The 25,247-nt window shown below is 42.2% G+C and overlaps 1 protein-coding gene across 4 annotated transcripts in view; it reads right to left on the reverse strand.

Annotated features, from left to right (window-relative positions):
• Window positions 1–25,247, reverse strand: part of hlcs (holocarboxylase synthetase (biotin-(proprionyl-CoA-carboxylase (ATP-hydrolysing)) ligase)) — a 150,677-nt gene that overhangs the window by 108,779 nt on the left and 16,651 nt on the right. For 3 of the 4 annotated variants that reach the window (XM_067993275.1, XM_067993278.1, XM_067993279.1), the window contains exons 3-6: window positions 20,070–20,123; window positions 9,125–9,287; window positions 5,514–6,526; window positions 1,278–1,460 (exon numbers count right to left, since the gene is read on the reverse strand). In XM_067993275.1, the coding sequence (XP_067849376.1) occupies window positions 1,278–1,460; window positions 5,514–6,526; window positions 9,125–9,287; window positions 20,070–20,123 (1,413 nt within the window). The remainder of the gene's footprint in view (window positions 1–1,277; window positions 1,461–5,513; window positions 6,527–9,124; window positions 9,288–20,069; window positions 20,124–25,247) is intronic. The other variant, XM_067993277.1, reaches the window with a different exon arrangement.

The following is a 25,247-nucleotide window of genomic DNA, read 5'->3' on the forward strand; positions in this document are numbered from 1 at the left end:
AGTTCTGCAAATAATGTTATTACTGTATTTTACCACTAGGTGGTACCCTGTAGTAACAAATTCAACCTAAAAGGTACTGAAGTCATGCAGGACAAACAATAATGCAAAAGTAAATAGTGATGCAATCGAATCATTTCTTTGAAGCAGCACTCCTACAGCAGCGAAGTGACACTGATTGTTGGAGCACCAAAGGGCCCTTTAGGAAGAGGACAGGGGGATGTGTCATTACCAGGCCACTCTCGTGTACCTCCCCACACTCTCAAACACCGGAGAGTTGTAGTCCAACAAGGTCACAACAGAGAAAATAAAGGAAAAATAAGGTGGTAATACAGCCTAATCCTGATAATTAAAAACAATTTTACAACACCAAGTTATAGTCCAGCAATTTTATTTTAAATTCACAAGCTTTCGGAGGCTTCCTCCTTCGTCAGGTAAACATTTACCTGACGAAGGAGGAAGCCTCCGAAAGCTTGTGAATTTAAAATAAAATTGCTGGACTATAACTTGGTGTTGTAAAATTGTTTACAATTGTCAACCCCAGTCCATCACCGGCATCTCCACATCCTGATAATTAAAAGTTGATTTCTTTTGCTTGAAAAAAACTGAATTAACTGGAAGTTGCAAAATAAAAAGCTGTTTTTGGAAGCAGAAAACAAAATTAATATTCCTACATATTTCCTACTTAGCAGGATTGATTAGAATGTGAGGGATTCTTTTAAACTTTTGCATTGGGCTTTGTTTACAAAATACTATTACACATTACTATACATGATGTGGAGATGCCGGTGATGGACTGGGGTTGACAATTGTAAACAATTTTACAACATCAAGTTATAGTCCAGCAATTTTATTTGAAATTCACAAGCTTTCGGAGGCTTCCTCCTTCCTCAGGTGAATGTGTAAATGGGACAGTACAATGGCAAGTTAGCTTTGGTGTGACTTGGCTTATGAATGAGTCTGGGGAACAATGGTAGTGCTGGGAAGGAGTACGCATTTATAAGCTAGTGAACTCAGCTTTTCACTCTGGTCCAAGCTGCGAAATAACCTGCCTCTGGTCAATTGGCTACTGTAATATTCCAGCACTAAGATCTCTCTACTGGAGCAGATACTCAGTAATTCCTAACAGAAGATACCCAAAACAACTGGTTGCCCCACAAAACTAAATAAGTCCAAATCAAAATATCTTGATACAATTGTTTACAGAAATGTATTTACCCTCCCCCCACCACCCCAAAAAAAATCAAGTCCACCTCATCCCACTGAAATTAAATCTTTACCTCTCGCTTGGTCAACAGGTATGCTGGTGTTAGAGGTGGCATTTCAGTAAGTCCGCAACTAAGCTGTAAAAATGTCAGAATTTCTGTCAGTACTTCATATCGCAGTGCGTTGCTCAGTTTAAGTGTTCTGAAATCCTGCTGCACATGAACCATCTTTGAATCAGGACGAATTTCAAGGTGAACCTATGTATACACACAACCAAAAAATTAGTCAGTTAGTGAATAAAAACTCTGAAATCACTCCCTAGTGTTATTCACAACTTATATGGTTTCTTTCGGGGAGGGAGGGGTATATTTACCTTCTAATTTCACTCTTTCCTGCACCACCTCTAATTTTCCTCCATTCTGATCTCCTCAGGCTACACATTATCTGCAGCTGTGATAGCAAGCAACCTGCTCCCAATCCCTCTATGACTAACCACGTAGGTAACACAAAAACAACTCAAGAGTAATCCGCACTCCAAATTTTCTTCTGCTCATTGCCTCCTTTTTCTGATATGGTTACATGTGAAAAGAGATGACTATGGGATCTATTTGAAGTTTGAGATTATATGAAGAGAACTGACAAAGAACCCAGGCAATCGTTCATTATGCCAAGGGCCAAGTTTGAGAATATTAGAAATAAGTGAAGTTAGACAGAATTTTTTTGAGCTATAAAGAGTGTAGAATAAGTTATGAGGGAAGGCCATGGAAACGTACAGCATGAGTGGCTTCAAAAACATTTCTGGAGGGAAGAGCAATTGAGGAATATCTTGTAACGGTGGGAATGGTTTGTGTAAAAGGTATGGGTTTCTTGGACCTAAAGGCTATTTCTGGTTCCTAAAAATTCTTATGTAACTCAGGAAATAATAGGATTAAAACTGCTCTTCATATTATACCCTCCTACATTACACACAGCTTTCATAAGTTTTTTTTAATATATCTAAAGCAGGTTTCTGGGTTCATTTTTGTTCTCACAGCAACTGTAAGTGCTAACACTGAATGCAAGTATACACTGCTTTTTATGTAAGGCATTATTCCAATGCAATTAATAACTGTGAACTAATTATTAGAAGTGTTTTATAAATTTCATGTGACTTTTGTACTCAAGGCAAGGTACAGAGCACTTTCTATTTCAGGTACCCAATGTCAGCATCAACTATTCTCAGGTACAGCAGAGTTAAAGGTTCCTCTACTCTGCTCCAGTAACATTAGTAAACAATTTTACAACACCAAGTTATAGTCCAGCAATTTTATTTTCAATTCACAAGCTTTCGGAGATTTCCCAGTAACATTAATGAGCCCTAACCTCCAAAGAATATCCCTAATGCACCAGCACGACAATTTTCTGTCTCCCACACTAGCCACCCTTTGGCCATCCAAGTGAGATTGCCAATTTGTGGCAAATTAGAGGCAGTTTTATGCTGTAGGCTTGTACTCACTAGGAACTAGATTGAGACTGCCCAGCTCACTTCACACAGGTCTTTTAAAGACAACAGATGGAGAAAATTTACTGAAAGTTTATTTGAGAAACTTGGTCTAGTATAGCACCCAATTAGGTATGCTGCATCATAAACTGCAAGAATGAAGCTTAAACAGTCAGCATGTGCTATGCAGTTATCATAGAAGTTACAACATGGAAACAGGCCCTTCGGCCCAACATGTCCATGTCGCCCAGTTTATACCACTAAGCTAGTCCCAATTGCCTGCACTTGGCCCATATCCCTCTATACCCATCTTACCCATGTAACTGTCCAAATGCTTTTTAAAAGACAGAATTGTACCCGCCTCTACTACTGCCTCTGGCAGCTCGTTCCAGACACTCACCACCCTTTGAGTGAAAAAAATTGCCCCTCTGGACCCTTTTGTATCTCTCCCCTCTCACCTTAAATCTATGCCCCCTCGTTATAGACTCCCCTACCTTTGGGAAAAGATTTTGACTATCTACCTTATCTATGCCCCTCATTATTTTATAGACTTCTATAAGATCACCCCTTAACCTCCTACTCTCCAGGGAAAAAAGTCCTAGTCTGTCTAACCTCTCCCTGTAAGTCAAACCATCAAGTCCCGGTAGCATCCTAGTAAATCTTTTCTGCACTCTTTCTAGTTTAATAATATCCTTTCTATAATAGGGTGACCAGAACTGTACACAGTACTCCAAGTGTGGCCTCACCAATGCCCTGTACAACTTCAACAAGACATCCCAACTCCTGCATTCAATGTTCTGACCAATGAAACCAAGCATGCCGAATGCCTTCTTCACCACCCTATCCACCTGTGACTCCACTTTCAAGGAGCTATGAATCTGTACTCCCAGATCTCTTTGTTCTATAACTCTCCCCAACGCCCTACCATTAACGGAGTAGGTCCTGGCCCGATTCAATCTACCAAAATGCATCACCTCACATTTATCTAAATTAAACTCCATCTGCCATTCATCGGCCCACTGGCCCAATTTATCAAGATCCCGTTGCAAACCTTCTTCACTGTCCACAATGCCACCAATCTTGGTGTCATCTGCAAACTTACTAACCATGCCTCCTAAATTCTCATCCAAATCATTAATATAAATAACAAATAACAGCGGACCCAGCACCGATCCCTGAGGCACACCGCTGGTCACAGGCATCCAGTTTGAAAAACAACCCTCTTCAACCACCCTCTGTCTTCTGTCGTCAAGCCAATTTTGTATCCAATTGGCTACCTCACCTTGGATCCCATGAGATTTAACCTTATGTAACAACCTACCATGCGGTACCTTGTCAAATGCTTTGCTGAAGTCCATGTAGACCACGTCGACTGCACAGCCCTCATCTATCTTCTTGGTTACCCCTTCAAAAAACTCAATCAAATTCGTGAGACATGATTTTCCTCTCACAAAACCATGCTGACTGTTCCTAATTAGTCCCTGCCTCTCCAAATGCCTGTAGATCCTGTCCCTCAGAATACCCTCTAACAACTTACCCACTACAGATGTCAGGCTCACAGGTCTGTAGTTCCCAGGCTTTTCCCTGCCGCCCTTCTTAAACAAAGGCACAACATTTGCTACCCTCCAATCTTCAGGCACCTCACCTGTAGCGGTGGATGATTCAAATATCTCTGCTAGGGGACCCGCAATTTCCTCCCTAACCTCCCATAACGTCCTGGGATACATTTCATCAGGTCCCGGAGATTTATCTACCTTGATGCGCGTTAAGACTTCCAGCACCTCCCTCTCTGTAATATGTACACTCCTCAAGACATCACTATTTATTTCCCCAAGTTCCCTAACATCCATGCCTTTCTCAACCGTAAATACCGATGTGAAATATTCATTCAGGATCTCACCCATCTCTTGTGGTTCCGCACATAGATGACCTTGTTGATCCTTAAGAGGCCCTACTCTCTCCCTAGTTACCCTTTTGCCCTTTATGTATTTGTAGAAGCTCTTTGGATTCACCTTTGCCTGATCTGCCAAAGCAATCTCATATCCCCTTTTTGCCCTCCTGATTTCTCTCTTAACTCTACTCCGGCAATCTCTATACTCTTCAAGGGATCCATTTGATCCCAGCTGCCTATGCATGTCATATGCCTCCTTCTTCTTTTTGACTAGTGCCTCAATCTCCCGAGTCATCCAAGGTTCCCTACTTCTACCAGCCTTGCCCTTCACTTTATAAGGAATGTGCTTACTCTGAACCCTGGTTAACACACTTTTGAAAGCCTCCCACTTACCAGATGTCCCTTTGCCTGCCAACAGACTCTCCCAATCAACTTCTGAAAGTTCCTGTCTAATACCATCAAAATTGGCCTTTCCCCAATTTAGAATTTTAACTTTTGGGCCAGACCTATCCTTCTCCATAGCTATCTTAAAACTAATGGAATTATGATCACTGGTCCCAAAGTGATCCCTCACTAACACTTCTGTCACCTGCCCTTCCTTATTTCCCAAGAGGAGGTCAAGTTTTGCCCCCTCTCTAGTCGGGCCATCCACATACTGAATGAGAAATTCCTCCTGAATACACTCAACAAATTTCTCTCCATCCAAGCCCCTAATGCTATGGCTGTCCCAGTCAATGTTGGGAAAGTTAAAGTTGACAAAACTGGCAGAAAAAGGTGAAGACTAAAAGGATTTTTAAAAAAAGGATGGGCTATCCCTCCCATGCGAAGTGTTCATCCAGTGCAGGAACAAGAAAAGAGAGGGAATATAAATAAAGTTAACGTAACTAAGAAAGGGAAGGTAATGTCTTACAAATAAAATTCAAATTTTAATCATTGTACCTGGCAGAGAACAGCTTCACCTCCATTTTCTCCATAGGGTAAACGTACGATTACAATGTCCTTTTCAGGATTAGCCAAATTCCCCCACAGCTCAAGACCTATCGTGGCTTCCTCTGCACTGTTAGTCTCTCTTAAGAATGCTTTGCCGCTGGTAAAAGCATGGAGGGTTATGTCTGTGCTGTCAGATTTAGTAAAGCAGAACCTGTGAATCTTTTCCATCGATTCATTTTTGTGAGATACTTTGATCTCACCAAAAGAAAATGATGTGCAGAGTCCCAAGATCTTCCCACCTTTGGATAGGTAAGTCATGAACCGTATATGAATTTGTTCAGACACTGGCTCGTCACAGGCCACAATCAGCAACAAAGAATTATCATCCCAAGGGTCCTTCAAAATCTGTTCTTCTAGAAGAGGATAGATCACATAGCTGTCATTGTCAAGGCAATCCATCAGAACAGATTTTATCTGCTGAAATTTTACCAAGTACCGACTGTAATCAGATCCAACATATATCAACACATTGGGAGGCTTCCCACTCCTGTTACTTTGCCTTGTGTTTATCGTTAAATTGTCCTCTCCAACCACTGTTTCATCAGAACTTCCACAGTAGTCATCAGGGAGGTCCAATAGGTTTTCTGCTGAGGCATATTTGACTGATTCAATGGTGCTGTTTTCCAACTCTAAACACTCAGAGCAACTGGAAAGGTGAAGGCAATGGCCATGGTGCTCCTCAAGTTCCTTTTCTTCTTGGGCTGCATGAAACTCTTTACTGTGAACCCCAATGATTTCTTCCATTTCTGATTGTCGAGGTTTCTCAGCAGAACCAACTGTACTATGGCTATCACCACACGAACCCATATTTAGCTCAGTCGCTGGTTTGATTAAAGTATCTGTAGGACAGGTCTCTATTGCAATATCCAGGCCTTGGAGACCCCACACCTCCTTCCCCTCTTTTTCAAAGACAGCATTTGATTCCAGCAATTTAATTTGAACTGATTCCCTGAGCTGTAGAGCTGAAAGAAATACATAAATACTTGAAATCAGGGTAAGTGAGCGTGAACAGTATTGTGTATTCCTAAATGTAAACCTTAACTCGTAAAGAAAACTAGTCAAGGATCCTCCCAAGCATTTTCTAGTAATAGTGTCCAAGATTATTCTAATAGAAATGAAGAGATTTTTTGTGGTTGACGCTACTTACCTTCTGAATAAAGAAAAGTATTCTTAATTTTTTCACCCAAATTTGTAGGCCCTGCCTGGATCTCTCCACATCTGCCCCAAATGGACAGCTAGCCCAATTCCAGATTTCTGCCAACATCCACTTTGCTCAGCAACTCTTAAGAACCAACATAAGAGCAGCAGGTGCAAATCCAGTGTTAATTGGGGTTGGTGAGTCTCTCTCAGTCCCAGTTCTCATACCCTTTATGCAGATGTAGTAATGGCTGTGAAACCTCCACCCTTAGGCTCGTTTCTAATGGCACAGACACATACTGGCTGTCACTGCCAGATCCTTGAGCCAATCGCAAGCCCAGTACAAATCGTTTGACAAGTACAGTGCATAATGTAACATTCCAGTAAATAAGGACCCAGAGTAGCTGGTGTGTCCAGACCAGTTCACGATCTAATGTTTCCTGAGGTATCAGGAACCATCCCACGGGTTTTTTAAAAATGTAATATTAACTCTGGGCTCAAAAGTGCTGCGTGGCCGCCACCAAATCACTGTCCACTGTTTGTTTTTGTAAATACTGTATTTTACTTGATGTTTAGAAAAGTAATTTATTTTGTGATATTAAACAGGCAACTTATTTGAAAAATCACACGGTGGAAGTAACATTTTAGAAAGGGCTTTGCTGGTTCTGATGTGGAAATTTGCTCACTCGACAAGAATGACCTTGTTACTTTTAAATCCAAAGTATAACTAAGCTCCTGTGGCTGCAGGATCCAACGGCTCCAGTGGTTCATGCAAATACAGTATGGGCAATAGGAGGAACACAACAGTAACCCTGCCACTGCTTCCCATCTATCTTTCCCTCCTCATACTAGGAGATAAGAACATAAGAAATAGGAGCAGGAGTAGGCCAATCGGCCCCTCGAGCCTGCTCCGCCATTCAATAAGATCATGGCTGATCTGGTCCTAACCTCAAATCTAAATTCATGCCCAATTTCCTGCCCGCTCCCCGTAACCTCTAATTCCCTTTACTTCTAGGAAACTGCCTTAAATTTATTTAATGATGTAGATGCCACAACCTTCACCCATAAGAGTTTAGTTTCAGTACGGAACTGCACAGAATAGGAGCAAATCAAATTTGCATTCCAACTAGTATCCAACATTCAGCACTGGCTCTTTGAAACAAAACACTAAAACTAGCACAACATAAGTGCTAAGATCTAAAAACAAAACCCTCATGTTAATTAATTTTGCAGCTATAAAATTTATTTTTTGTCAGTATATATTTATATCAATATTTAAAAGTGTTGTGTAAACTTTGCAATCTATAGTCTTACACAAAACAAAATGTTTGGAAGCAAGAGTGGAGTGTAAGAGTGTTTGTAAACAACAAGTTTGCCAATCTCACAATAACCATTGTGTCAAAATACTTAATCACATCATTTGCACACAATTTTATAGCGACAAAACTGACACATTGCTATTCTAGGCTCTATACCCTCCAAAAGATACTTTTAATGAAGACTATGCCCCTTTAACACATACTAATTATTACCTGTTCCATGTACAGTACAGGATGAGTGTGTACCCTTCATAAAATAACACCATCAGAAGTTCAAAGAAAAAATAACAATTGTCTACCTTCAGGTGAGCCGATCTCAGCCACAGTGACAGTGGGGAAACTGGCCACAGTGTCTATTTAGTAAGGAAAAAGAGTTTGGGTGCACGCTCGCACATTCATGTGGGTGGTAAAGATGTCAGCCTTTGCCATGGTACCTCCTAATAAACACTCACTGCTGATGCTCACATATGAACAACAGCCACCTGGGCGAAGTAACAGAAAGTTGCTGGCATCTGGGAAACCATACCCTGGGATCATTCACCACCTTCAGGAAAGGAGGGAAACACTCGTATAAGACTGGGGGTAAAGTAGTACTAGAGCTTTTACTTAATGTCACTCCATCATAAGCAGAGGCTCATGATGGAGTGACATTAAGCTCCTACAAGTTAGTCCTGTGATGTCATAACCATCCACATTTTTTTTAAAACTACCTTGGAAATAGCCAAAAAAAATTGATCATAATATTTACTCATTTATTCTAAAAATAAGCTTAGTAACAACACACTGTCAAAATGCATTAAATATATAGTGGTACATTCATCTTACAGACTTGACAAAATCTGTAAATTAGATGGAGGTAAGAATTCCTCTGATTTCCACGTGTAGTGACAATGCAAAGGTATTTGTGACAAATTCGTAAAAGAACATGCTTACAAATTTGTTTGAAAAACTAAACAGAGGAAATCTTCACAAAAATGTTTACGATGTCACTACAAATGGTGACCAGAAGAATTCTTACTCCAAGAACTTAAAATAAATGTATTTAATAAAACTAAAACATTGAAAGCCGAAGCTAAGCCAAGTGAAAGCAAAAAAGGCACTCACAAACTATTTTTTTAGGTACCATTCCGTCATCCATTTGTAGTCTGTTCTCCATGAAGGCTACTCCAAGCCTGCTAAAATCATCCACGTTTGCTTCAGCAATTAATTTGTAGGGATCACCAAGTAAATATGCCAATGGTATGCATAAGTCAGAATATTTTAAACTCTAAGGAAAAAAGTAAAATTTTCCTGTAATGAGATGTAACTTTAAACAATCACCATGTTCAGTCAAAACTAATGTGACCACTTTGCTACCTCTTGCAGCAGCAAGATCTGTCCAAATCTTACTGACAATCAGTATGTGGTCTCTGAGAATTCAGTAAAGTGCAATAGTGGGCATTTGAAATTTTCATACCATGAACTGTGAAAAATAGCAGCAGCACAGGTGGTTGTTGGTGCTGGTGGTGGTAAGAGCAATGAGAGAATATATTAAGAGCATCGTACAAGAAATGGACTGGCACAGCATTAACACATATTGGTTCGGACACGATGGGCCGAAGGGCCTCTATCCGTGCTGTATAACTCTATGACTCTATAATAGAAGGCCCAATTCCACGTCCCGCACTCCCACCATGTATTCCCTGCTAGTGCCACTCCCCTGCTGGGAGGATAGAATCAATCACATTGTGTATTGACACCAATATGGTGAATAAGCCTGAAACAGCACTGGATGGACAAGAAAAACTGTTTTAAATATCTGGTGTGGCAGGGGGGGGGGGGGGGGGGGAAACACATATTTGGGCTTATTAAGAATTATTTTCCTGAAGCTCTGAATTCACTTATTCAAGCATGTTACTTACATGTGCAAAATTTATACTTCGGCCCTGGGAAATCATCCCAAGGCAATAACAACTTACATTTATATAGCACCTTTAATGTAGTAAAACGTCCCAAAGCACTTCACAGGAGCGTTATCAAACAAAACCTGACATCGAGCCACATAAGGAGATATTAGGGCAGGGCTTGGTCAAAGAGGTAGGTTTTAAGGAGCATTTTAAAGGAGAGAGAGCTAGCAAGACGGAGAGGTTTAGGGAGGGAATTCCAGAGCTTAGGGCCGAGGCAGCTGAAGGCCAATGGTGGAGCAATGAAAATTGGGGATGTGCAAGGGGCCAAGATTGGAAGAGCACAGAGATCTCAGAGGGTTGTAGGGCTGAAGGAGGTTACAGAGATAGGGAGGGGCGAGGCCATGGAATGATTTAAAAACAAGGATGAGAATTTTAAAATAGAGGCGTTCCCGGACCAGGAGCCAATGTAGGTCAGCGAGCACAGGGGTGAAGGGTGAAAGGGACTTGGTGCGAGTTAGGATACGGGCAACAGAGTTTTGGATGAGCTCAAGCTTATTCTTCAAAAAGTGATAATGGTAGTGGTAACTAATCTACCGAGCAATGGAGCCATAAACACTAAAGTTAATCAAAACACAATGAGTTGCCATGATGGGATGGTTAATGTAAAGGGGTGGGCTTTGACAGTAAGAAGGCATTTTCTTATTTTGACTTTTCAAATAGAAAGAACTTGCATTTATATAGCAACTTTCACGACCTCGGACCCAGAGCGTATGGATTCAAGCCCCATTCCAGAGACTTGAGCACATAATCTAAGCTGGAATTTCAGTGCAGTACTGAGTGAGTGGGGGCTGTCAGAAGTGACGTCTTTCAGATGAGACGTTAAACTGAGGCCCTGTCCGCCCCCTCAGGTGGAAGAGATGGGGAGTTCTCCTGGTGTCCTGGCCTCTGTTTATTCCTCAACCAACACTTAAAACAGATGATATGGTCATTTATTTCACTGCAGTTTGTGGGTCCTTGTGGTGCATAAATTGGTTGCTGTGTTTCCTACATTTCAACAGTGACAATGCTTCAAAAGTACTTGAAGTGAAACACAAGACCCAGATAATCATACATAATGCATCACAAATTCTCTGGAGAGGCTCCGAGCGACTGATCCATTGAGTTACTTGCCGCCACATAAATAATGCTCATTTACATGTTGCTATTTTTAGAACGCAAGAGACCTTCGATGTTTCTGAGCTGCAAAATAGCTAGACAGCTATCAGTTACAGTAACTGATAAAACTTTCCCCAGCTGGTTAACCTTGAAAGCCCCAGTACTGTTTTAATGATACTGTACATACTGCACAACCAGACCGGCAAAGTACTTGTGAACTCCTTTTAAATCAGTTTTCAGAAACTTTACATTAACAAACAACTTTCTTTAAACTGACCCATTTCCCAGCAACAACTTGTATTTATATAGTGCCTTCAATACAGTAAAAGTTCCAAGGTGCTTCACAGAAAAGGAAGAAACACTAAACAGTGGAATCAGATCGGGACGCGACACAGGGGAGGCACCTGATTGGTGAGTAGGTTCAGGTGAGTATTTCTACTCATCGACAGTAACTAAAGTAAAAAGAAAGGGAAGGTCTGCAGGTCTTATAGGAAGTAGCGTTTATTTTTTAGTCAATCAAGGTCCCTAGTGTAGTTAACATTCTCTATATTGAGAACAATTTAAAGGAGTAAACTCCTTAAAGTTAGTGGTAAGTAGTTTTTCTTTCCTTTTTTTTTCTCTTGACTTTGTAGTTGTTCTTAAGCTAATTTAAGGGTTAAGTTATGGCAGGAGATCCCAGGGCCGTGTCATGTTCCTCTTGTGGGATGTGGGAATTCAGGGCTCCTTCCTGTATCCCTGATTCCTTCACCTGCAGGAAGTGTGTCCAGCTGCAGCTATTGTTTGACCGCTTGACGGCTCTGGAGCTGCGGATGGATTCACTTTGGAGCATCCGCGATGCTGAGAAAGTCGTGGATAGCACGTTCAGTGAGTTGGTCACACCGCAGATAAAAATTACTGAGGGAGATAGTGAATGGGTGACCAACAGACAGAGGAAGAGTAGGAAGGCAGTGCAGGGGTCCCCTGCGGTCATCTCCCTCCAAAACAGGTATACCGTTTTGGATACTGTTGGGGGAGATGGCTCACCAGGGGAAGGTGGCAGTGGCCAGGTTCATGGCACCGTGGCTGGCTCTGCTGCACAGGAGGGCAGGAAAAAGAGTGGCAGAGCTATAGTGATAGGGGACTCGATTGTAAGGGGAATAGACAGGCGTTTCTGCGGACGCAACAGAGACTCCAGGATGGTATGTTGCCTCCCTGGTGCAAGGGTCAAGGATGTCTCGGAGCGGCTGCAGGACATTCTGGAGGGGGAGGGTGAACAGCCAGTTGTCGTGGTGTATATAGGCACCAACGATATAGGTAAAAAACAGGATGAGGTCCTACAAGCTGAATTTAGGGAGTTAGGAGTTAAACTAAAGAGTAGGACCTCAAAGGTAGTAATCTCAGGATTGCTACCAGTGCCACGGGTTAGTCAGAGTAGGAATGACAGGATAGCTAAGATGAATACGTGGCTTGAGAGATGGTGCAAGAGGGAGGGATTCAAATTCCTGGGCCATTGGAACCGGTTCTGGGGGAGGTGGGACCAGTACAAATTGGACGGTCTGCATCTGGGCAGGAATGGAACCAATGTCCTAGGGGGAGTGTTTGCCAGTGCTGTTGGGGAGGGTTTAAACTAATGTGGCAGGGGGATGGGAACCGATGCAGGAAGTCAGTGGGAAATAAAGTGGTGACAGAAACAAAAGGCAGTAAGGGAGAGTGCACAGAACATGACCGGACAGATGGTCTGAGAAAGCAGGGCAAAGACCAAGGGAAGTCTAGATTAAACTGCATTTATTTCAATGCAAGAAGTCTGATGGGCAAGGCAGATGAACTCAGGGCATGGATGGGTACATGGGACTGGGATGTTATAGCTATTACTGAAACATGGCTAAGGGAGGGGCAGGACTGGCAGCTCAATGTTCCAGGGTACAGATGCTATAGGAAAGATAGAGCAGGAGGTAAGAGAGGAGGGGGAGTTGCATTCTTGATTAGGGAGAACATCACGGCAGTAGTGAGAGGGGATATATCCGAGGGTTCGCCCACTGAGTCTATATGGGTAGAACTGAAAAATAAGAAGGGAGAGATCACTTTGATAGGATTGTACTACAGACCCCCAAATAGTCAACGGGAAATTGAGGAGCAAATATGTAAGGAGATTACAGACAGCTGCAAGAAAAATAGGGTGGTAATAGTAGGGGACTTTAACTTTCCCAACATTGACTGGGACAGCCATCGCATTAGGGGCTTGGATGGAGAGAAATTTGTTGAGTGTATTCAGGAGGAATTTCTCATTCAGTATGTGGATGGCCCGACTAGAGAGGGGGCAAAACTTGACCTCCTCTTGGGAAATAAGGAAGGGCAGGTGACAGAAGTGTTAGTGAGGGATCACTTTGGGACCAGTGATCATAATTCCATTAGTTTTAAGATAGCTATGGAGAAGGATAGGTCTGGCCCAAAAGTTAAAATTCTAAATTGGGGAAAGGCCAATTTTGATGGTATTAGACAGGAACTTTCAGAAGTTGATTGGGAGAGTCTGTTGGCAGGCAAAGGGACGTCTGGTAAGTGGGAGGCCTTCAAAAGTGTGTTAACCAGGGTTCAGGGTAAGCACATTCCTTATAAAGTGAAGGGCAAGGCTGGTAGAAGTAGGGAACCTTGGATGACTCAGAAGATTGAGGCACTAGTCAAAAAGAAGAAGGAGGCATATGACATGCATAGGCAGCTGGGATCAAGTGGATCCCTTGAAGAGTATAGAGATTGCCGGAGTAGAGTTAACAGAGAAATCAGGAGGGCAAAAAGGGGATATGAGATTGCTTTGGCAGATCAGGCAAAGGTGAATCCAAAGAGCTTCTACAAATACATAAAGGGCAAAAGGGTAACTAGGGAGAGAGTAGGGCCTCTTAAGGATCAACAAGGTCATCTATGTGCGGAACCACAAGAGATGGGTGAGATCCTGAATGAATATTTCACATCGGTATTTACGGTTGAGAAAGGCATGGATGTTAGGGAACTTGGGGAAATAAATAGTGATGTCTTGAGGAGTGTACATATTACAGAAAGGGAGGTGCTGGAAGTCTTAACGCGCATCAAGGTAGATAAATCTCTGGGACCTGATGAAATGTATCCCAGGACGTTATGGGAGGTTAGGGAGGAAATTGCGGGTCCCCTAGCAGAGATATTTGAATCATCCACCGCTACAGGTGAGGTGCCTGAAGATTGGAGGGTAGCAAATGTTGTGCCTTTGTTTAAGAAGGGCGGCAGGGAAAAGCCTGGGAACTACAGACCGGTGAGCCTGACATCTGTAGTGGGTAAGTTGTTCGAGGGTATTCTGAGGGACAGGATCTACAGGCATTTGGAGAGGCAGGGACTAATTAGGAACAGTCAGCATGGTTTTGTGAGAGGAAAATCATGTCTCACGAATTTGATTGAGTTTTTTGAAGGGGTAACCAAGAAGATAGATGAGGGCTGTGCAGTAGACGTGGTCTACATGGACTTCAGCAAAGCATTTGACAAGGTACCGCATGGTAGGTTGTTACATAAGGTTAAATCTCATGGGATCCAAGGTGAGGTAGCCAATTGGATACAAAATTGGCTTGACGACAGAAGACAGAGGGTGGTTGAAGAGGGTTGTTTTTCAAACTGGATGCCTGTGTCCAGCGGTGTGCCTCAGGGATCGGTGCTGGGTCCGCTGTTATTTGTTATTTATATTAATGATTTGGATGAGAATTTAGGAGGCATGGTTAGTAAGTTTGCAGATGACACCAAGATTGGTGGCATTGTGGACAGTGAAGAAGGTTATCTAGGATTGCAACGGGATCTTGATAAATTGGGCCAGTGGGCCGATGAATGGCAGATGGAGTTTAATTTAGATAAATGTGAGGTGATGCATTTTGGTAGATCGAATCGGGCCAGGACCTACTCCGTTAATGGTAGGGCGTTGGGGAGAGTTATAGAACAAAGAGATCTGGGAGTACAGATTCATAGCTCCTTGAAAGTGGAGTCACAGGTGGATAGGGTGGTGAAGAAGGCATTCAGCATGCTTGGTTTCATTGGTCAGAACATTGAATACAGGAGTTGGGATGTCTTGTTGAAGTTGTACAGGGCATTGGTGAGGCCACACTTGGAGTACTGTGTACAGTTCTGGTCACCCTATTATAGAAAGGATATTATTAAACTAGAAAGAGTGCAGAAAAGATTTACTAGGATGCTACCGGGACTTGATGGTTTGACTTACAGGGAGAGGTTAGACAGACTAGGACTTTTTTCCCTGGAGAGTAGGAGGTTAAGGGGAGATCTTATAGAAGTCTATAAAATAATGAGGGGCATAGATAAGGTCGATAGTCAAAATCTTTTCCCAAGGGTAGGGGAGTCTATAACGAGGGGGCATAGATTTAAGGTGAGAGGGGAGAGATACAAAAGGGTCCAGAGGGGCAATTTTTTCACTCAAAGGGTGGTCAGTGTCTGGAACGAGCTGCCAGAGGCAGTAGTAGAGGCGGGTACAATTTTGTCTTTTAAAAAGCATTTGGACAGTTACATGGGTAAGATGGGTATCGAGGGATATGGGCCAAGTGCAGGCAATTGGGACTAGCTACGTGGTATAAACTGGGCGACATGGACATGTTGGGCCGAAGGGCCTGTTTCCATGTTGTAACTTCTATGATTCTATGAATGAGAAATCCAACTATCAATATACGTTGTAGTTGTAGTGATGTCATAATTTTAAATCCTTTTTTAAAAATTTGTTCATGGGATGTGGGCGTCGCTGGCAAGGCCAGCATTTATTGCCCATCCCTAATTGCCCTTGAGAAGGTGGTGGTGATGGTGGGGGATTCGGCGATGATAATGCACTTGAATGTCAAGGGGAGGTGGTTAGACACTCTCTTGTTGGAGATGGTCATTGTGGATGGCACCATTTATTAATAGCATAAGTGCACTGACATACATCCACCATAAGATGTGACTTCAGAAGAAAATGGAATACGCCCACCCGACAGACTCCACAGGGTGGACTACTTTACAAAAAAAACAATACTTTGGTTTCACATCAAGTCACTCAAAACCAAGTTCGTATTGGAGTTAAATCATTATTATAAACCAAGGGCTTCACAAACACAAAGGCACAGGATTGTTCGAATGGGAGATGTGACTATACCATTTAATTTCATGTATTCCAGCCTTCTGTTTGATTTCAGGTTTCCCATCAGAATTTGAAGTTGAGCATTTCATAGTATCAGTGAGAGTGACTGATGCATGGACAGTATCATATTAATACAGAAGCTCAAGGATATCTATGTATAGCTTGGGTGCTCTCAGACACTTTAGAAAGGTCACAACTAATTCGTCAACACGTGCATTCGTTGTATTGTAACCATTCTTGCTCCAAGCCTTATCTGCCTATTCCACCAGACAATTTACATAGATTTACATAGAATGTACAGCACAGAAACAGGCCATTCGGCCCAACAGTTCCTTGCCGGTGATTATGCTCCACACGAGTCTCCTTCCACCCTTCTTCATCTAACCCCATCAACATATCCTTCTATTCCTTTCTCCCTCATATGTTTACCTAGCTTCCCCTTAAATGCATCTATGCTAGTCGCCTAAACTACTCCTGGTGGTAACGAGTCGCACATTCTAACCACTCTCTTGGTAAAGAAGTTTCTCCTGAATTCCCGATTGGATTTATTAGTGACTATCTTATTTTTATGGCACCGAGTTCTGGTCTCCCCCTCAAGTGGAAACATCTTCTCTACATCTACCCTATCAAACCCTTTCATAATCTTAACAACCTCTATCAGGTCACCCCTCAGTCTTCTCTTTTCTAAAGAAAAGAGCCCCAGCCTGTTCAATCTTTCCTGATAAGTATAACCTCTCAGTTCTGGTATCATCCTAGTAAATCTTTTTTGCACCTTCTCCAGTGCTCCTATATCCTTTCTATAATATGGAGTCAGAACTGTTCGCAGTAATCCAAGTGTGGTCTAACCAAGGTTCTATACAAGTTTAACATAACTTTCCTGCTTTTCAATTCTATCCCTCTAGAATTGAACCCCAGTGCTTTGTTTGCCTTTTTTATGGCCTTATTAATCTGCGTCACTACTTTTAGTGATTTGTATATCTGTACCCTCAGATCCCTCTGCTCCTCTACCCCATTTAGACTCTCATTTTCCAAGGAGTATGTGGCCTCCTTATTCTTCCTACCAAAATGTACCACCTCACACTTATCTATATTGAAATTCATTTGCCAATTACATGCCCATTCTGCAGCTTCATTAATGTCTTCCTGTATTTTGTCGCAGTCCTCTTCAGAATTAACTATACCCCCCCAATTTGGTGTCGTCCGCAAATTTTGAAATTGTACTTCTGATTCCAGAGTCCAAATCGTTTATGTAAATAGTGGACAACAGTGGTCCCAACACCGATCCCTCTGGAACACCACTTCTCACCTTTTGCCAGTCTGAGTAACAACCTTTAACCCCTACTCTCTAATACTGGTGGGAGTTATTTATGGACCCCTAACAGTGGTTATAGTGTTAAACAAAGTATAAATCAGGAAATTAGAGGAGCATGTAACAAGGGTAATGCAGTAATCATGGGGGACTTTAATCTTCATATAGACTGAGCAAATCAAATTGGCAAAAACAATTTGGAGGACAAGACCATAGAATGGATTCAAGACAGTTTTCTAGAACAATATGTCAAGGAACCAACTAGGGAACAGGCTATTTTAGATCTCGTATTGTGTAATGAGCCAGGGTTAATTAGTAATCTTATAGTTAAGGATCCTCTGGGGTGGAGTGATGAGTGATCATATGATAGAATTTCATATTGAGTTTGAGAGTGATGAAGTTAAGTCCGAAACTAGGGTCTTAAATTTAAACAAAGTCAATTACATAGGTATGAGGGGCAAGTTGGCTAAGGTAGATTTGGGAATTAGATTAAAAGGTATGACGATAGATAAGCAACGGCAAACATTTAAAGAAATAATTCATAATTCTCTATGAATATACATTCCCTTGAGGAATAAAAATTCCACAGGAAAAGTGATCCAACCGTGCTTAACTAGAGAAGTTAAGGATAGTATTAGATTAAAAGAATAGGCTTACAAAAAAAAATAATAGCCTGAGGATTGGGAGGGTTTTAGAAATCAGCAAAGGATGACCAAGAAATTGATGAAGAGGGAGAAAATTGAATATGAGAGCAAACTAGCAAGAAATATAAAAACAGATTTTAAGAGCTTCTACAAGTATGTAAAAGGGAAGAGATTAGAAAAAGTAGATGTGGATCTCTTAGAGGCAAAGACAGAGACAGGAGAAATTATAATGAGGAATAAGGAAATGGCAGAGATGTTAAACAAATATTTTGTATAGAAGACACAAAAAACATATCGGAAAAAGTGAGGAACTGAGGGTCTAATGAGAGTGAGGAACTTAAAGTAATTAAAATTAGTAAAGAAAAATTACTGGAGAAGTTAATGGGACTAAAAGCCAACAAATTCCCTGGACCTAATGATCTACATCCTAGGGTTCTAAAAGAGGTGGCGACAGAGATAATGGATGCATTGGTTTTGATCCTCCAGAATTCCCTTGACTCTAGAATGGTCTCCATGGATTAGAAAGTAGCAAATGTATCCCCGCTATTCAAGAAAGGAGGGAGAGCAAACATGGAACTATAGGCCAGCTAGCCTGACATCAGTAGTAGGGAAAATGCTAGAATCTATTATTAAGGACGTAGTAACTGGACACTTAGAAAATCATAATATGATCAGGCAGTCAACACGGTTTCGTGAAAGGGAAACTGTGTTTGACAAATCTATCAGAGTTTTTTGAGGGTGCAATTAGCAGAGTAGATAAGGCAGAACCAGTGGATGTAGTACATTTGGATTTTCAAAAGGCATTGGATAAGGTCCACTCAAGAGGTTGTTCCACAAGATTAGGGGTAATATATTAGCGTGGATGGAGGTTTGGTCAATGGACAGAATAAACAAGTCATTTTCGGGTTGGCAGGTTATAACCAGTGGGGTGCTGCAAGGATCTGTGCTGGGGCCTCAGCTGTTTACAATATATATCAATGACTTAGATAAGGGGACAGAGGGTAATGTATCCAAGTTTGCTGATGATATAAAGCTAGGTAGGAAAGTAAGCTGTGAGGAGGACGCAAAGAGGCTGCAAAGGGATATAGACAGGTGAGTGGGTGGGACGGTGGCAGATGGAGTATAATGTGGAAAAATGTGAAATTATCCACTTTGCTAGGAAGAATAGAAAAGCAGAATTTTTTTTTAAAGACTAAGAAATGTTGGTAGTCAGAGGGATTTAGGTGTCCTTGTACACAAAACACAGAAAGTTAACATGCAGGTACAATAAGCAATTAGGAAGGCAAACGGTATGTTAGCCTTTATTGCAAAGGGGTTAGAGTATAAAAATTGTACACATTACTCCAGGTGTGGTCTCACCAGTGTCCAAGAGGGTGTGTTGCCTACCTAGTGTAAGGGTAAAGGACATCTCTGAGCAACTGGAGAGGAACTTGGAAAGGGAGGGAGAGGATCGAGGGACCGTATGCCTACTCCTGCTCCTGTTTCTTATGTTCTTATATTCCAGTCCCGCCACTCTTTCAGCCATGCATTCACCTTTCTGATCTGCCTATCCCTATGCCTGAACATAACCACCCGTGAGGTCCTGCATTTTAATTTAGTCCAAACTGCTGAGATTTTCTTAGCAGGACCTCCTCCTTGTTCTTCCTTAAGTCATTGGTGCAGTCATGATCCACAATAACTGGATCCTCTCCCTCCCTTTCCAAGTTCCTCTCCAGTTGCTCAGAGATGTCCTTTACCCTTACACGAGGTAGGCAACACACCCTCTTGGACACTCAGGTGGAACTGCAGAGGACGCTATCTATCTCCGATTGAAGAATCCTCTATGGCTACAATCTTTCTATTCTGATCCTCCCCCCACTTGGACTGCCTCATGCTTCTTGGTGCCATGGTTAGCATTCTGGGCATCTTCCATGCAGCCTTCATTCTTATCCTCACAGGTATCAAGTACCTCTTCGCTCCCCGCCTCCTCAGGTTCTCCATGCAGCAAGAAAAGGAAGGAGTGCTGCAGAAAAAAAACAGGAGTTAAGGGTACAAATAGAACAGTAAGAATGGAATGGAGAAGGTGGAGCAGGTAAAAAAGAGGTGTGATGTCGGCGGTGGAAGAGATAAGGGGAGAGAGACAGACATACAGCTAGAAGTTGGGAGGGGGACATGAGAGGCATAGGTGGAGGAGAAAAAGGTATAAGTGGAGACAAAAACAGAACTGGAGAGAGAGAAAAACAAATATGGGAAGAAAGAGAGAGAGACACACACACTTACAGTCAGAAGTTGGGGTGGGAAGAGAGAAGCAGAAGGAGAAAGGGAAGCAGAAGGAGAAAGGGAAGCAGAAGGAGAAAGAGAAGCAGAAGGAGAAAGAGAAGCAGAAGGAGAAAGAGAAGCAGAAGGAGAAAGAGAAAGAGAAAGAGAGAAAGAGAAAGAAAAAAAAGAGAAAGAGAAAGAAAAAAAAGAGAAAGAGAAAGAAAAAAAAAAGAGAAAGAGAAAGAAAGAGAAAAAGAGAAGCAGACAGAATTGGGATGGGGAGGGAAGGAATGAACATAAGAAATAGGAGCAGGAGTAGGCCATCCAGCCCCTCAAGCCTGCTCTGCCATTCAACAAGATCATGGCTGATGATCTACCTCAACCCCATTTTCCTGCACCATCCCCATATCTTTTTCTTAAAATTCGTTCATGGGATGTGGGCGTCGCTGGCGAGGCCAGCATTTATTGCCCATCCCTAATTGCCCTTGAGAAGGTGGTGGTAAGCCGCCTTCTTGAACCGCTGCAGTCCGTGTGGTGAAGGTTCTCCCACAGTGCTCGTAGGAAGGGAGTTCCAGGATTTTGACCCAGCGACGATGAAGGAATGGCGATATATTTCCAAGTCGGGATGGTGTGTGACTTGGAGGGGAACGTGCGGGTGGTGTTGTTCCCATGTGCCTGCTGCTCTTGTCCTTCCAGGTGGTAGAGGTCGCGGGTTTGGGAGGTGCTGTCGAAGAAGCCTTGGCGAGTTGCTGCAGTGCATCCTGTGGATGGTACACACTGCAGCCACTGTGCGCCGGTGTTGAAGGCAGTGAACGTTTAGGGTGGTGGATGGGGTGCCAATCAAGGGGGCTGCTTTGTCCTGGATGATATCGAGCTTCTTGAGTGTTGTTGGAGCTGCACTCATCCAGGCAAGTGGAGAGTATTCCATCACACTCCTGACTTGTGCCTTGTAGATGGTGGAAAGTCTTTGGGGAGTCAGGAGGTGAGTCACTCGCCGCAGAATACCCAGCCTCTGACCTGCTCTTGTCGCCACAGTATTTATGTGGCTGGTCCAGTTAAGTTTCTGGTCAATGGTGACCCCCAGGACATTGATGGTGGGGAATTCGGCGATGGTAATGCCGTTGAATGTCAAGGGGAGGTGGTTAGACTCTCTCTTGTTGGAGATGGTCATTGCCTGGCACGAATGTTACTTGCCACTTATGAGCCCAAGCCTGGATGTTGTCCAGGTCTTGCTGCATGCAGGCTCGGACTGCTTCATTATTTGAGGGGTTGCGAATGGAACTGAATACTGTGCAATCATCAGCGAAAATCCCCATTTCTGACCTTATGATGCCTTTAATATCTAGAAATCTATCAATCTCTGTTTTGAATGTACTCAATGACTGAGCCTCCACAGCCCTCTGGGGTAGAGAATTCCAAAGATTCACCACCCTCTGAGTGAAGAAATATCTCCTCATCTCAGTCTTAAATGGCCTACCCTTTATTCTGAGGCTGTGACCCCTGGTTCTGGACTCCCCAGCCAGGGGAAACATCCTCCTTGCATCTACCCTGTTGAGCCCTGTAAGTATTTTGTATGTTTCAATGAGATCACCTCTCATTCTTCTAAACTCCAGAGAATACAGGCCTAGTCTACTCAATCTCTCCTCATACGACAATCCCGCCATCCCAGGAATTAGGCTGGTGAACCTTCGTTGCACTCCCTCTATGGCAAGTATATCCTTTCTTAGGTAAGGAGACCAAAATTGTACACAATACTCCAGGTGCGGTCTCACCAAGGCACAATATATTTGCAGCAAGACATCTTTATTCCTAATTGCTTGCTGCATCTGCATGTTAGCTTTCAGTAACTCATGTACAAGGACACCCAGGTCCCTTTGAACATCGTAAACAATTTTACAACACCAAGTTATAGTCCAGCAATTTTATTTTAAATTCACAAGCTTTCGGAGATTTTCTCCTTCCTCAGGCAAATGTTTCAAGATCTCCTTGAAGCCTACGCATTTATACATATTGAACAATAATAAATGGTGTTTACAGACTGCCCCTGCAACTGCCCGTTGCCAAGGCAATCACCGTGTTCAGACAGAGAGGTGTTACCTGCAGGTAACACCTCTCTGTCTGAACACGGTGATTGCCTTGGCAACGGGCAGTTGCAGGGGCAGTCTGTAAACACCATTTATTATTGTTCAATATGTATAAATGCGTAGGCTTCAAGGAGATCTTGAAACATTTGCCTGAGGAAGGAGAAAATCTCCGAAAGCTTGTGAATTTAAAATAAAATTGCTGGACTATAACTTGGTGTTGTAAAATTGTTTACAATTGTCAACCCCAGTCCATCACCGGCATCTCCACACCTTTGAACATCAACATTTCCCAATCTCTCACCATTAAAAAAATTACTCTGCATTTCTGTTTTTCCCACCACATTATTTCATCTGCCATGTTCTTGCCCACTCACTTAGCCTGTCTATATCCCCTTGAAGCTTCTTTACATCCTCCTACAATCCCACCTAGTTTTGTGTCATCAGCAAACTAGGAAATATTACATTTGGTCCCCTCATCCAAATCATTGATATAGATTGTGAATAACTGGGGCCCAAGTACCAATCCCTGCGGTACCCCACTAGTCACAGTCTGCCAACCTGAAAAAGACCTGTTTATTCTTACTCTCTGTTTTCTGTCTGTTAACCAATTCTCAATCCATGCCTGTATATTACTCCCAATTCCATGCACTCTAACTTTGTTCACCAACCTCCTGTGTGGGACCTTATCAAAAGCCTTCTGAAAATCCAAATACACCATATCCACTGGTCCCCCCTTATCTATTCTACTAGTTACATCCTCAAAAAACTCCAATAGATTTGTCAAACATGTTGACTCTGCCAAATCGTATTATTATTTTCTTAAGTGTCCTGTTATCACATCCTTTATAATAGATTCTAGCATTTTCCCTACTACTAATGACAGGCTAACAGGTCTGTAGTGCCCTGTTTTCTCTCTCCCTCCTTTCTTAAATAGTGGGGTTACATTTGCTACCTTCCAATCTGCAGGAACCGTTCCAGTATCTATAGAATTTTGGAAGTTGAAAACCAATGCAACCACTATCTTTATAGCCACCTCTTTCAAAACCCTGGGATGTAGATCATCAGGTCCTTGGGCTTTATCGACTTTTAGTCCCATTAATTTCTCTAGTACTATTTTTTTTACTAATACTAATTTCTGTCAGTTCCTCATTCTCACCAGACCCTTGGTTCTCTAGTATTTCTGGGAGGTTTTTTGTGTCTTCTTCTATGAACACAGACACAAAATATTTGTTTAATTTCTCTGCCATTTCCTTATTCCCCATTATAAATTCTCCCGTCTCTGTCTGTAAGGGACCCACATTTGCCTTTGCCAGTCTTTTCCTTTTTATACACCATAGAAGCTTTTACAGTCCATTTTTATGTTTCTCACTACTTTACTCTCATATTCTATTTTCCCTTTCTTTACCAATTTCTTGATCCTCCTTTACTGAATTCTAAAATGCTCCCAATCCTCATGCTTACTGCTTTTTCTGGCAACTTTATATGCCTCTTTGATTTAATACTATCTTTAATTTCTCTTGTTAGCCACGGTTGGACCACTTTTCCTGTTGGGTTTTTGTGCCTTAAAGGAATATATATTTGTTGCAAATTATGTATTAATTCTTTAAATGCTAGCCATTGCCTGTCTACCGTCATACCTTTTAATGTAGTTCCCCAATCAACCACAGCCAACTTGCGCTTCATAGTTTCTTTTGTTTAGATTTAAGACCCTAGTTTCAGAATGAACTACATCACTTTCAAACTTAATGAAGAATTTTATCATATTATGGTCACTCTTCCCTAAGGGCTCCTTTACTACAAGATTATTAATTAACCCTTTTTCATTGCACAATACTAGATCTAAAATAGCCTGTTCCCTAGTCGGTTCCTCAACATACTGATCTAGAAAACCATCTCGTACACATTCCAGGAATTCCTCCTCCACATTAGTGCTAATTTGGTTTGCCCAATCTATATGTAGATTAAAGTCCCCCATGATTATTGTGTTACCCTTGTTACACACACTTCTAATTTCCTGCTTTATACCGTGCCCTACATTACCACTACTGTTTGGTGGCCTATAAACAACTCCCACCAATATTTTCTGCCCCTTACTGTTTCTTAGTTCCACCCAAACTGATTCTACATCTTGATCTTCTGAGCCAAGATCCTTTCTCACTATTTTACTGATCTCATCCTTTATTAACAGCACTATACCACCTTCTTTTCCTTTTTGCCTGTCCTTCCTAAATGTCGAATATCCTTGAATATTCAGTTCCCAGCCTTGGTCACCCTGCAGCCAAGTCTCTGTAATTGCAATTAGATCTTACCCATTTACTTCTATTTGTGCTGTCAATTCATCTGCCTTGTTGTGAATGCTGCGTGCATTTAGATAAAGTGCCTTTAATTTTGCCTTTTTAACATTTTTTCCTTATTTGCTGTTGGCCTTTGTTTCTGCTGCCTTCCAATTTTACTTACTACTTTTCTGCCTTCCACTTCCAGCTTTGTTACTCTCCCTTCTGAATCTCCTCTCAGGTTCCCATCTCCCTGCCAAGTTAGTTTAAACCCTCCCCAACAGCACTAGCAAATCTCCCCACAAGGATACTGGTCCCGGCCCTGTTGAGGTGCAACCCGTCCAGCTTGTACAAGTCCCACCTCCCCCAGAACCGGTCCCAATGCCTCAGAAATCTAAAGCCCTCCCTCCTGCATCATCTCTCCAGCCACGCATTCATCTGTTCTATCCTCCTATTTCTATACTCAGTAGCGCGTGGCACTTGGAGTAATCTGGAGATTACTATCCTTGAGGTCCTGCTTGTTGATCTCTT

This window comes from Heptranchias perlo, chromosome 11 (genome assembly GCF_035084215.1).
Source record: "Heptranchias perlo isolate sHepPer1 chromosome 11, sHepPer1.hap1, whole genome shotgun sequence".
Lineage (NCBI taxonomy): Eukaryota > Metazoa > Chordata > Chondrichthyes > Hexanchiformes > Hexanchidae > Heptranchias > Heptranchias perlo.